General features: G+C 34.5%; 2 protein-coding genes across 5 annotated transcripts; one reads left to right on the top strand and one right to left on the bottom strand.

The window, feature by feature from the left end:
- The first annotated feature begins 315 nt into the window (after positions 1-315).
- Positions 316-9,997, top strand: LOC105194847 (astacin). 3 transcript variants are annotated; one of them, XM_039454767.1, is made up of 7 exons: positions 316-1,156; positions 1,842-1,885; positions 8,116-8,279; positions 8,438-8,617; positions 8,932-9,234; positions 9,510-9,643; positions 9,715-9,997. In XM_039454767.1, the coding sequence occupies exons 3-7, from the start codon at positions 8,126-8,128 to the stop codon at positions 9,874-9,876; spliced, it is 933 nt and encodes a 310-aa protein (XP_039310701.1). In that variant the 5' UTR covers positions 316-1,156; positions 1,842-1,885; positions 8,116-8,125; the 3' UTR covers positions 9,877-9,997. The 3 variants fall into 3 exon arrangements, with proteins under 3 accessions (XP_039310701.1, XP_039310700.1, XP_011158260.1); XM_039454766.1 differs by having other exon boundaries at positions 7,615-8,279; XM_011159958.3 differs by lacking the exons at positions 316-1,156; positions 1,842-1,885 and having other exon boundaries at positions 7,507-8,279.
- On the bottom strand, positions 9,960-13,998 carry LOC105197005 (serine/threonine-protein kinase fused). Of its 2 annotated transcripts, XM_039454763.1 has the most exons (9): positions 13,608-13,993; positions 13,410-13,523; positions 13,157-13,302; positions 12,466-12,645; positions 12,234-12,378; positions 11,819-12,015; positions 10,553-11,745; positions 10,298-10,482; positions 9,960-10,217 (listed from the first exon to the last, which is right to left on the bottom strand). In XM_039454763.1, the coding sequence occupies exons 1-9, from the start codon at positions 13,740-13,742 to the stop codon at positions 10,167-10,169; spliced, it is 2,346 nt and encodes a 781-aa protein (XP_039310697.1). In that variant the 5' UTR covers positions 13,743-13,993; the 3' UTR covers positions 9,960-10,166. The 2 variants fall into 2 exon arrangements, with proteins under 2 accessions (XP_039310697.1, XP_039310698.1); XM_039454764.1 differs by lacking the exon at positions 9,960-10,217 and having other exon boundaries at positions 10,354-10,492; positions 13,608-13,998.
- Positions 13,999-14,115: the final 117 nt, after the last annotated feature.

The following is a 14,115-nucleotide window of genomic DNA, read 5'->3' as shown; positions in this document are numbered from 1 at the left end:
GGGGTCGCGTTAGTCGCGTGAAGATGTCGCACTGATTACTAATGGCGTTAAAAAATTGCGCGTCGGTCGCGAGTCGACATCGAAAGCGTCGTGTAAGATGCCGTGCGATCTTCATTAAGGTGATTATCGTCATACTCATCACTGTACCGGCAATCCGTTGTTAGACCGCGAGTATCGTGAGAGCGACGGCGTTAGTGATCCGTCGGCAGTCGGTCGATCGCATCTATTGATCCGCGAGTGTTTGTTTTCGGTCACAATTCGTATGTTTATCAGCGTACGTGAGAACGGGGATGTGATAATCGTCTGGAGACGTGCGTGCGTGTTGTGCGTTAGCAACGGCTGCGACCACCGGGCCAAAGATTACGTCGCTCGTCGCGGCGAGGTGATGGTGTCGCGTGAATGTATCCGCGCATCCCCATCGTTCGAGAGTCGTCCGTCGGCTAACGTCACTGTTGTCGAGTGCCGAGTGAGGCGGATCGCAACTCGCTTGCCGTTTCGCGTTAATTTCCAGTTGCCGCGACATAATAAATTGGGCATTGCGCACGTCGAAAGTGTCTGGCAAATGCCGTGCGATCAAAGTGATTAGCGTCGTATGTATCGGCAATTTGTTAGATCGTGAATTTCGATCGAAACTCGTTGTGCGAGCGACGGTGTCAGTGATCCATCGCTCGTCGGTCGATCGCATTTTTCAATCCTCGGCTATTTGTTTCCGGTCTCAATTCGTATGTTTATAAGCGTACGTGAGAACGCGGACGTAATAATCGCCCGGAGATGCGCCTGTGTTGTGTGTTAGCAACGGCCGCGGTTATGTTGCCGGTCGAAAAGGTTATGTTGCGCCGCACTGCGCGGCGTGAAGGTGATCGCATGTACTCCCGGCGCTCGAGATTCGTCGTCTGCCGCGTTAACTTCCCCGATGGCGTCGCAGGTATTGGGTGATGCTGATAACGCTTTCGTCATTTTGCGTTAACTTCCCATTGTTGCAATGTAATAAACTGCGCATCATGCACGGGAGTGTCGTCCAGAACGTCGCGCGATCATCGAGGTGATTATTGCTAAGTAGTGTTTTCGTGAGTGCCATAAAAAACAACAAGCAGGAACAAGAGAGGAGCAACAGAAGGACCTAGGAGGAGCCAAGCAACGGCGGAGCAACCACGAGGTAAATGAGTACAGGATTTATAAATTAAACTACTTCATGATTAATTTCAAGATTTTTTCATACTCCGGTCCTATTTTCAATTGCTATTTTGTGGCTATCTTTGCTGATCTGACTGTGGGCCTAATAAGTTAAGCTAGCACACCCATTGTTTTTAACGAAATGGTTGCCGCAAAAAAATTTTAAATGGATAAAAAAATTAGCAAAAGATAGCAAATAATTTTCTGTATGAGTCGCATTTGATTGTACTAAAATGGTTGTGTCAGCTTAATAGACGTAGATATTTCAAATAATCAGAGTTGAGTAGTTTCAACTAAGTTTTAAATTACAATAAAAAGTTAAATAATAAAGTTAAAACGTTATTGATTTTTATCTTTAACTAGTTATTTTTAAAACACAAATTTTTTTAATTTATTAACTTTTTCCTCAAGTTAATCATCAATCATCAAAAAATTATCTATACAAAAAAGAAAATAATCACAAGAAAAAATACATTTCCATAAAAAATATTTCTTTTTTATATCATAGATTTAATTTACAAATAAAATATTAAATCTATTTAATCCATGTTATAATTGTTTTGAATAATTTATCTTTAAAAAATTACGACTTTCTTTAAGTTAATATAAATAAAAAAAAAATTATTTTGAATGCTATTATAATTTGGATTTATATTTGGATTTTACAGATTAATGTAGCTGTGTTACAACTCCGCTGCTACGCATCGGTCTGGTGAGTTATAAATTTTTGTTTAATTTGAAACATTGCGACGCTTAATAATAAGTTAACCCCACTAAATTTTTTTTTAATCTTTACCAAACGGTTTGATCACCTAATGTCAGATTTTTGCACTTAATTAGCACTTAATTTTAAAATATGTTAAAATTAATTTTGCGCTGGTAAAGGGGAAGAGAGATTAGCTTAATAGGGATAATGTAAATACGTATTGCATCTTGTCGATACATTTAGGCTACGGTTCGATTCGCGCTAAGTTGGTTTCAATCGCTATTGGTTTCATTCTTATATTCTTGTTTATGTTTAAACAATAAAGATATAGGCCAATAACGTTTTGAACGTGAATCGAACTGCGATCGATCTTAATCAGTATGACCTAACTTTAACGTTTAATAACTCGCTTCGCGGGGCAGATTGTCACGTTTTTTTTCCAGATTCTTTCATTCGGAAATGCGTCGAATGAGTACATTGTTATTAAGATTTGAGATGAGTTCCTTATTTTAAATAATCATCAGTTTATTTTTTCTTGATCTTATGTGAATGCAAATATTTCTACATAAGTTTTCTGCACACTAAATGACGCTTCAGAATGCGATATTAAATTCCTCTCTAACTCATAGTATACTGAAAAAATTGTTAAGTTGACTAAATGATTGTTGATTTGACTAAATTTTTCAATTTGATTAAGTTTTTTTCAACTTAAGTGTTTATGTATTTAAATATTTATGCATTTAAGTGGAATTAAATTTTTTCAGTTCAAGCATTTGTATATTTAACTTAAATATATATATAAATACTTAAAATGAATAAATTTAATCAAGTTGAAAAATTTAATCAATTTAACAATTTTTTCTCAGTATATATGATACGCATATATACGGTATGTATATTTAATTATTCGTTATTTCCCTTCTAAGACCCATTTGAAGAAATGGCTTACAAGTGTTTACTTGATAGGTTTCTCTAACATCGATGAAAAGCAGGGCGTAGTTTCTTTTTAATAAACAATTTGCTTAAATAATAAATTTTCGATATGAAAGATTAATCGTATTAAAATTGTAAAACGCATGTTGACTGCACAAGTCACCGCGTTAGCATTGCGTATTTCTGCTCTATCTCTATCGCTCCTTAAGAAAGAATTGCTTTTACATCGCTGGCGCAAAGACGAAACGTGCAGTACTTATGTTGTTAAACCTGCGTAATTTAAGCAAGCCGAAACTTTCGCAAAAAAAGAGAAGAAAAATAAAAGAGAGGAACTAAATAAACGTTGCACAAGTGAAACTTCACGGGAAGTCTTCCCCACGGTGAAGACCGGTTACGTACACAGTATTGAGCGACTTTAATGAACGGACGACGACATTGCAGGAAAAGTCAAATACGAGATCTTCGAGATATTACAATTACACGTGGAATCACGCTTAAATTTGGTTTATTGCAATGTTAATGATTGCGACGTTTCGTGACGACCTGCGAAAGGTATATTTGCGTAACGTTACCAAGAAAATGGCTAATAGTAGTCTTTTACAGTTGAAGAATTCCTTTACGAACGCTTTCAGCTTGGTCATAGATAAATGTAAAATTACATCTCTCCCTCCCCCCTCTCTCTCTCTCTCTCGACTTTGATTATGCAATTAATTACCAACTTGCTCGCAATGTTCGACATGCAATCTCCGATCGGTCCCTATTCGTCAGGAGAATCTTAGCGTTCATCTTCTCAGAAATCGTGTCTCGGGTCGCGCATTTATATTCTCGGATATATTAGAAAAAGCACGTTGAATGCTCCCACGTCGGGAAGATAAAACCGCGGTTCGATGACCCGCGACCACGTGGAGTAGCACGTGCATTCGCGAGAAATTTCGCGCGCGGTGAACGATCGTTAAGTGACTATCGCTTGGCTCGGCTCGCGCGTTGGGAGCAAGGAACTGTTAATGCGACCAACGATCGTTAGAAATCTTTCACGTTTCTTGCGCCACCAGGCATTCGCCTGGCCTAATCACTCGTTAGACAAGTCACGTGCTGCATACGCCACGCTGAATTCATCCTGCACAATAACTCTGACGAGAGTACGACAATAATAACGTACCGCGTGGTATCCTCGAGGCGATGCACTCGTTTGCACCTACACGTTATTTCGATCTCTGAAAGTGGTTCTCCCGAGGAATATGCTCCTTCGTTTATCTTGTATTCAACCAGAAATATATTCAAGATATTTTAGCCTAGTTATAATGAATTGAATCATTGAAAATATAAAGCATTTGCTAACAAAGGAATTTTGGAAAAAAAATTTTTTTTAATAAAAATCTTAAGGAATTCTTAGGAAAAGAACACGCTCTCTGAGAAAATTTTAATGTTTTTTCTTTTATCTTCTATTGCAAATGACGAAACTTTATTCGACACTCGACAAAATCAAAGCGAATGATAAATAATTCTTGAAGAAATGAGCTATTTTAGATTTATTTTGATAACAAAAAATATTATTTATTGTACAATTAACCATGTAAATAAAAAAGGTACTTTTCTTAAACGTATTAAAGAGAAATTTGACAACTGAATACAGGCGCTCTGAATACATATCATGCATGCATAAAATAGATTAATATGGAAATAGTTGTATGTTGTGTGCATGAAGATCAGGGAAAAGGATTATTTCAATTTCTAGACTATCAACCAGTAACCCTCTCCAAATTTTATCACTATCTGAGAATTAGCATCTTGGGCCGCGCAAACCCGATCAGAAGTAACAATCGGATTTTCGTGGAAGATAGTGTCTTGCGAAAAAATCAGCTCAAGAGGAAAGAAAAGGAATAAGCTAGATAAACGACGGACAAACGTTCAATAAGGATTCGTAAAATGGGCGGGAGGGAGGAGGGGGGTACGATTTGCAGAACAAAGTAATGAAGAAAATAAGAACCCATTAAGTTTCCTACGTTAGACAATCATAAAATGCGAGTTCTCCGTAGCGAGAACGTGAAAGAGTCATTCTTGTTCGCTTGCGGTTCCAAGAAGTCCGGTTAGAATTTAGGCTACGAGGAGCTCCTACCCGAATCTGGAACGCCTCGGTCGTTGGCCTTGCCTTCGATTCCCTGCCTGCGAGATTTTCGGGCGCGACTCGCGTACGCGGCATATTCGTATTCCCGCACGTTAAAACGGAGCTTTTATCTAATGAACGTCTAGACCGGTTCGCAAGCCGATCGTGCGAACGCCCGCGAATCACGCGACAATTTTGTCTCAGACCCATAGAATGTGCGAAAGGGAAAGACGGGACTAAAACGCCGCTTTAGAAGTGTATAAACGAAAATATCATTAAAAATTTTCGATTTTTGGTTTCTTTGAGATATCTAGCAAAAACAGCATTATTAATTCTTTTCTTTCTAAGTGAAGATAAGTAAAATCAACATGAATTGCTAAAAGATAATAAATAACAAATTTGTTAACAAACATGCAAATTATACTAAATAATAACAGAATACTGTGAAAGATTTTCTAAGTGGATGGCAAAATTCAAGATGAGAGATGTAATACATAAACATTTTTACTTTGTGTTCAATGTAGTATTTAGCGCGAATTTCGTTTCTGATTTCAGATCGTATTTATTTAATTTGAAAAAAATAGTTTACAATATCGTGTCATTAAATAAAAATCAAACAGGTATTCCTATATATTAAATACACAGTACGTATAATACTATAATAAGTACAATAGTTATTATAATTTAAAAACTGACAAGTGATAAAGAAAAATGATAATATTGGGATGGCATCGATTTTTGAACTATAAAGTAATTTTTCAAATTTATATTGATAATTGATCTGCGCTAAAATTATTTATAAGCATTATTGATTTATGCAAAATTTGCTTTTTATTCGAGTATTTGATTTCCCGTAATTATCTAGGAAGATCGGTGCTGTATTTCGAATATATCGTTCTTTGCTTTCTTAACGTTCTAATTCGCGATTTCTAATTTGTAATAGAGTGACTATTACGTGTGCATATTTATGTATCGTGATCATTACCAATGCTGTTTTCTTGTATCAATGTTTGACGCGCGTGGTCACGAAATCGCTATCGTTAATTTCGTGCTGTTATAATTGCACGCCTTTTTTTCTCGCCTCGAATGTGTCCGGGCCCGAGTGAAGACGGAGACTGCGGACAGGTCTCGAACGCGAGGCGAAGGAGGTGTCCGGAGGGAAAGGCACGATTCGGAGATAATATACCGATGTACTGAATTACGCGGCCGGCTACCGAATCATTTTGACCCACATCCGTGGATCATTGCCTCGAGGCCGGAGATCAGATCAGGCGCCTTCTTCTCGGCGTTGCTTTATCGACTCTACCATGTTGCTCGCGTTTTCAGAACGGTGATAAATAATTTGCTGAACGAGTCAGAAGAAAAAAAAATCATGCCATGTTTTTCATAATATATTCGCTGATCGAAGACGAAGGATATTTTATGATAGATGCACTTATACGAACAGTAAAAGTTACACATAAAACTTGGACGCAAATATTTGCGGTTGAAAAAATTCTAAAAATATGGTCTATAATAATAAAATTATTATATGCACGGAAAAAAATGACTTAGAAGTGGTAACTAAATATCAGTAGCTAGTTCGATATTTTCTATCGGTGCTAAAAATTGACTATTAAAGATAAAATATATTTGCTGCGAAATACAGTTTTATTAGCTAAAATAACATGTGTGTTTTAACACGTGTAGCTAAAAAAGTGGCAGCTATTCCTCAATATCTTAGTCCCGGACTACAATTAATGTTGCAAGCCTTAAATCGTAAAAATTGACCATGGTCGATTATTCTCCTCATATTCAACTATGATTGGTCAATTTCTTACGGCTTAAGGCTTACTACACCTGTTGTAGACCGAAACTTAGGAGCGTGAAACTATATACGCATTTGCTAAACATTATTTGATTCTGGCAGCGAATATTTCTTGCTGTAACTGCTAATTTTAATAACTAATAAATTTAGCTTTGGCAGCAACGATATTAGCTGTCCCTATTTTAAAGACACATCTTAGTTGCTACAACTAAATTTTAGCTTTGTTGGCTAATTTTTTCTCTGCGTGTGCACACGAACATCCAGTGTTGGCTTGATTGGCATTATTTCGTTACATTTTTTATTTAATTCTTCAGAGTTTGATTCCTTTAATTTATTTTTTTTTATGTTTGGTTATTTACATATGTTAGAACCTGTTGCAGATTATTTTCTTCTCTTTCTAGATAATTCTCTTCTTTTTTTTTAATTCTAGACAAGAGAAAAAAATTATTAATAATTTTATATAACATTAATCAGTTAATTGCAGCGTATTACATATTGTATAACATATATTTCATGATATATATTATATGAATAATATTTTCTATTCCATGAAATATTAAATAATTCCTTAGATTATTTTTAAATATATTTAATTTAATACCTTTGACTGTTATGAATTGGAGATATATTTAATTATTATATTTAATGTCTAAAAAATTTAATACAAATTGTTAGTTTAAAATTAAAAAATTATATTCAAACATTTTTGTTGATAAAATTATATTTTTTGATTAATTTCTTTGATTAAATTTTAAATCTTAAACTTAATAATTCAATTGAAAAATGTGTCAAAAATATGTTTCTACGGAAATAAGTATTATAAATTTCTTCTGTGTATGTCGAGATAGTCGGTGGTAAGACTTAATTTGTATTTGTTTCGTGTATACGTAGCTTCCTTTATGCAAATCCTCATCGTCTCATGTACACCACAATAACATATCATGATAATTCTACCGGAGCTTGCCACGGACTATTTTCTGATGCTATTGGGTCGCAACAGTCAGCAGGAAGATAAGCTGTCCAATTTATATTCAGGCTATGTCCGCGATTATCATTTATATTTTCGACCTAAATAGAAATAGTTCTCAAAGCGATATACAATTTAACACGAAACGTGACGATGATTATTGACGTCGCTGATCGAAGCTAATATAATGCTGAAAAATATAGTACTGAAGAAATCAAACTGAAGAAAAACCAAGAAAAGACGTCCACATTCCGCAGCTGCATGCCTCTTACTTACAAACCCCCTAAGATAAACTTTGCATATTTGCATATCTGGTGTTTAAAAAAAGTTCCGCTAGTGAGTGTGCTATGGATAAAGGTTTCGTATATAAGGAAAGGAAAGGTATCTTACAGAGTCAGACTAACAATAAGCAGTGCTCTATTCAGAACAACGGCAATGGACCAAACGCGAATAATCTTATTGTTCGCGGCGTTCAGCATCGGTTCGGGATTACCAGCCAAAAGTCATCGTGGGTCCCACGGTCATCCTATACCGCCTAAACCACGGTTCGATGGAGTTTTCGACGATGGCCACAATCACGAGGAAATTGGTAATTTCATTTCTAACAATTCCAATTTTGCAGCTGTTTAAATTTAAAATAAAATTTGATTTTACTCAATGGCATCGTTTCATTTGTAAGTAAAGGTGTAGTGACAAAAAATCGCTTTATCAAAATCTGTCATTAGCGCTCTCTTGTTTTTCTTGCAGCTAATAGTGTAAAATATTGGAGTCCGAATGACTTGCAAAATGTTTGGGAATTGAGTGGTTTACATGAAGGTGATATAATGATTCATCCGGATAGTCCGTCGTGGAAAAATGGTCTTCTAGACGCTACAGCGCGATGGCCCGGCGGCGTTGTACCCTATTTCATACAAGAAGATGACTTTGGTAATTTTGTTTCCTTCATCTTCTATTACATAATCGTGATAATATATAATAATAGTATTTCTGATTAAGTTTATGCAGATATCATCCATTACATTTACGAGCGACATTGCTAATATTATTAATTAATTTCTACCTTAGATTATTTATATTGTCTTTCTGAAAGTAGAACTAAAAGGAGGCGAAGAAACGTTTAGATTCAGATCGATGTTAAACTACGTTGAATCGGCTGTTAGTGATATTAGTTTGTTATACACATTAAAAAATTCAATCTTGATTCGGAAGGTTTAATGTCTTCTAAGAATCATTAATTGTAGATCGGGACCAAATTGAATTGATCAAAGAAGCCATGCAGGAGTATCATGAAAGAACCTGCTTGCGTTTTCGACCTTACAAAGATACCGATGACGATTATGTGACGATACAAGCAAAAAAATCGGGGTGCTGGTCTTTGGTGGGTCGTCACGGTCATGGACAGGTGTTGAATCTACAGAATCCAGGATGCATTCATCACGGTGTCGTCGTGCACGAGCTCATGCATGCCTTGGGCTTTTACCATCAGCAAAGTGCCGCAGACCGAGACGAGTGGGTCACCATACATTGGGAGAACATCAAATCGGGTACGAAATAGCTGATAACATTGTGTTTGCGTGGTAATCAATTTATATTGATTTCTTTTTATTTTCCTTTTTATCTTTTTTTTGTACTCAAGATCATATATTTATTTATTATTATGATAATTTTCATGAGTATTTAAAGTGATCTTTGAATGCTATTTATTGAACGACACTTGAACGCTACTCGTATCCTAAGTCAAAATGGTGTCAACTGATGTATTCTTAGGATGGATGCCTCTTGTATAATGCATGAATAAAATTTTAATGAACTTTTGCAGGTAAAGAGCATAACTTCAACAAGTATGACAATCGCACTGTCACCGATTATGGTATCGGCTATGATTACAAGAGTGTCATGCACTACAGCTCCCACGCATTCTCCAAGAATGGAGAACCTACTATTACGCCGAAGGTAATAATCGTGCGAACTTGCAATGTTCCTATTGATTTCGGTCCGTTTTCAATATTTATGCTGTTTCGCAGAAAGAGAAGGTGCAACTTGGTCAGCGAGACGGACTCAGTGAAAAAGACGTAGCCAAGGTACAAGCAATGTATAAAGAGCAATGTGGCGATCGTAAACCAGAAGGAAACGGCAGCAATTCTTCTGATTCTGAGGAGATTCCTATAACGTGGATATTCGATTAAACTCACATTTCTAAATAATCAAATTTAGAATATACAATAACAGTATGATTATATCAGTAAACATCTATACATATACGTTACCATTGTTTTTAAATTACATTTATTTTATAAATGACTTTATAAAAATATCACAAATATTTCATTTCTTAAATATAATTTATAATCAGTCTATTTAAAAATAAAGTATTTAATCTTGAGGCATCATAAAACTTCTTGAGCAACAATAGCACTGATAATTCATCCTTAACAATCTGCTTATTTTTTAAGGCACTTAAACCGGCAAGGTTTTTCTAATTGTAATATGTTAATTGCTTCAATTCATTTACAGCTTCCTCAGCCGCCTAAAATAAAATAATATAAAATAAATGATACACAAAATTACGTTTAAAAATATATATTATTGTAATAATAATTAATTTACGTGTCGAACGTGTTCATCTTCATCCTCAGTTAAGCCCTCCATGAGATCTCTTAAGGACTTATTCCAGACTTGTTGTAATGCTCTGCAGCAAAATCTACCTAACAATCTGATCATAGTACATGTCCTTGCTCGTAGAATAGTTTGTCGATGACTGAGAAGTTTGTTGAGCTGTTCCACTGAAGCTCCTTTAAGAAACTTCATGTAAATTCATTAAAATTACAACGTAATGCAGAAAATAATTTACAATTCGCTCACCGGGAGTTTTTGTACGTAGGACAACTTGTTCCACAAGCTCAGCATTTTCAGGTTGAGATCGTAGAACATTATTTAAAATAGCAACAAGATCTGCAACAACCCTTGCCTTTCTTTTTTCTAAAGCTAGCAATTGCTGTAAAAGTGGCATTCCATTCACTATGTAAATAGCGTCGCAAAATTGTACGAGAAATTGATTCTCAATATAAACCAATCTACAAAGAACAAGCATGGCGCATTCGAGTGCTTGAAGTTCGTCGGCGGATAAAGAAGATGCTGATCTCGTTCCCACATTCACTGTATTTGTCGCATTCAATTCGTTATTAGAACGTTCCGACATCAACAGTTTTATAGCGTAAACGAGATTTGGTACTACTCTTACGTCTAAATAAACTTGTTCGATTTTCTTGAGATTCTCTTTGCTGATTGACACAGTAAACGGCAGTGATAATAAACAAGTTACATATTCGACAACTCGACAACCGGCTGCCGGATATCTTAAAGGAGAAACAAACACCGAGACACAATTTTGTTGCAGCAATGAGTCAATTTCACCTTCCATAACTTCTTCCATTGATCTTTGTAAAAACGCAATCCATTCTTCATTTTCAATGGGCCTCTCCACTGCTCTTGGATCCCAATCTGGTAATCTCGTGTGTTTTTCAGTCAAGTTTCTCTCACCGAATTCCTGTTCGTAATCAATGCTCAAACAGCTTTGTTTGCAATCACCATCGCCATGTACAATTTGATCTACGTGTAAAGATTTTTCGATTTGTTGACCTACATTGATTCCATCACCTTGAGCATTAGTGTGATACACTTCCTTATTCAACTGTCGTACTGAATGACTGTCATCTGTTTGCGTTTGAACAGGTTTCGAGTGATCATCTAATATTGGGAAATTGTGCACGTTTGTGCTATGAGGACAGTCATTCTGACATAAAGCGTGATCTGCAGCTAAAAGATCGCTTCTCAGAGATGCCCTGAGACTTAGATTTCCTAAGAGCACATCAATGCTAGCGCTGGAATCAGTGCCACTTGGTTCACTGCGACGTAATGCTTGACAATGGTTTATCATATGATGACAATAAGCAGGGGACATCAGATAACCCGGTTGGGAAAAACATGTTCGTTGCCGATACTCATAATGTCTTCTCTCCTGTTCTTGTAATTTTTTGATTGCTTTCTCCACGACCCTACAAAAAAAATTTAGTTATTAGCGTGTGTACATATATTCTTCTTTAATGAAACAATTAAAATTAATATTACTTTGATTGATTTGCGGTACGCATCGCTAAATTTTGTAATTGTTGCTGCTTTGCTCTCGCTTGGCTTGCAGATAGTGGATTTGTGAATGAAGTAGGTACGGTACCACCTATTTCAGTTATAATTCGATCTTTGACAAATGGATGTTCAAGAAGAGCGGGCCAAGTTAATCGTTGAGAAGGATCTTTCTGAAGTAAACCCTGAAATTGAAATTATAATTCACTATTATACAGTATTTGTATATAAAGACATTAGTATTTATATACTGACAGTATTTTATTCACAAATTCATAAACATCTCTATGTATAATCACATAGGATTATACAAAATTTATATATATATATATATATATATATATATATATATATATATTATATATCATATATCATATATCACACACACAATGAATAATTTTACCTGTAAGAAACTCTTGCAAATTAGAGAGATAAAGTCTGGCCACTTTATTGCTTCAAACCTGATCAATTTGACCAGGTGTAATATTGAATTTGTTTGAAATGGAGGAGCACCAACCACTAATTCATAAACAATACATCCTAAAGACCTAAAAATTAAATTAATTTTAAAATACATTTTCTATATAAATAAATCATAAATAATATTTAAAAAAATATTTATGATATATATTTACCACAAGTCAGCGTTATGATCATAGGGACATTCCTCTATGAGTTCTGGGGCCATGTACAATGGTGTGCCTTTGATTGATGTCAGTACATGAGTACCAGTGCTCATACTACGAGCAAATCCAAAGTCACATAGTTTAGCGATACCATTTGCTTCCAGGAGAACATTTTGTGGTTTAAGATCTCTATTAACAATAATATAATTATAATTGTGTGTATAAATCTTATAATATTATATGTATATCATATTATAATTGTGTACATAAACTTATTTACAATAAATGTGATTTTGATATAAAGATATTTACAATGTCCTTACTAGTGCACCTCTTATTGGTATATGGTACTAAATAGTATTAACAGTTTCTATTTTATACTCTCAAGGACATTGTAAATAAAATCATTTTTAAATAGAATCATATTAGACACAGGTACAATGTAAACAAGTTTATCCTATATAGAATTACTGCACTAGTTATAAAATAATCATCAGTAAATATTTAAGAAAAATATTAAAATAATACAAAAAAGTAATGTAAAATAGTAAATAATTATAAATTGAGACTTTTCATATTTAATTTTCAAATTTAATTAAAATATAATTTTTCAGTTAAAAATATAATTATATTTTATTAATTGATTGATACAGTAATCATATATCTCATAAGTATTCATTGTCTGCAATTAGATACAAACCTGTGCATCACTCGATTTGAATGCAAATAATAAAGAGCAGATACGAGATCACAAGTTATTACTTGTGCCCTTTCCTCGGACAATCTACCTTCCTTGGCCAGTATGTCATATAGTTCTTTATCTGCGTATTCTGTCACAACTATGATCTAAAGATATTTTATAGAATATTTTAGATATTTTATAGAATATCAGAAATTATATCTACAAATATGTTTCTCTTATGTAAACATAATTCCTTTCAGATTCGACATACCTCATTTTCTGTTTCGAATGAATCTATCATCTGTATGATATTTGGATGTCGCAAATAACGTTGAATCTCACACTCTTGACGTAAACTTTTAAGCTCCTTGTACGATCTGCCACACTATAAAATAAATATATTGGTGGATTAGTCATGAAATCAAGTTATTATAAAATTTTTGTTAAAATTAAAAAAAAACCAATCTACCTTTCTTATCATCTTGAAAGCCACGATTTCTCCATCAGAACGTTTTCTTGCTTTATACACTTGTCCAAAAGAACCTTCCCCGATATGTTTCAGGATCTCATACTTCTTCACTTTGAGATTTTGAGATTTCTTCATTTTGTTGAAGTAATGTCAAAAAATGTTTCTATTGGTATGGTGTATACATATGTCAAAACGTAAATTCCACAAGATATTAAGACTATATGTTTTAAATAGATAACTAAATGCAAACGTCAATTGCACATGTAGTGAAAGTAAGAACAAAAAGATAAAATAACTAATTCACAGAATCGCAAATAAACACAACACTGCTTGAAAAAAAATTCTGTATGCACTAACGCCATCTTTACGAAAGTGGTTGTAATATGAGGTAGCAAAAGAGTATTCGATGATAAGGAAGAAATAATATGAAAAAAAGGAAAATATGAGAAAATAACTATATAAAATAAAATTAATTGTAAAAAATATTTAATCGTTAAAATATTCTAAA

Source organism: Solenopsis invicta, chromosome 11, assembly GCF_016802725.1.
Source record: "Solenopsis invicta isolate M01_SB chromosome 11, UNIL_Sinv_3.0, whole genome shotgun sequence".
Taxonomy (NCBI): Eukaryota; Metazoa; Arthropoda; class Insecta; order Hymenoptera; family Formicidae; genus Solenopsis; species Solenopsis invicta.
The sequence above is the reverse complement of the archived record's forward strand: the minus strand, read 5'-3'. Positions and strand labels throughout refer to the sequence as shown.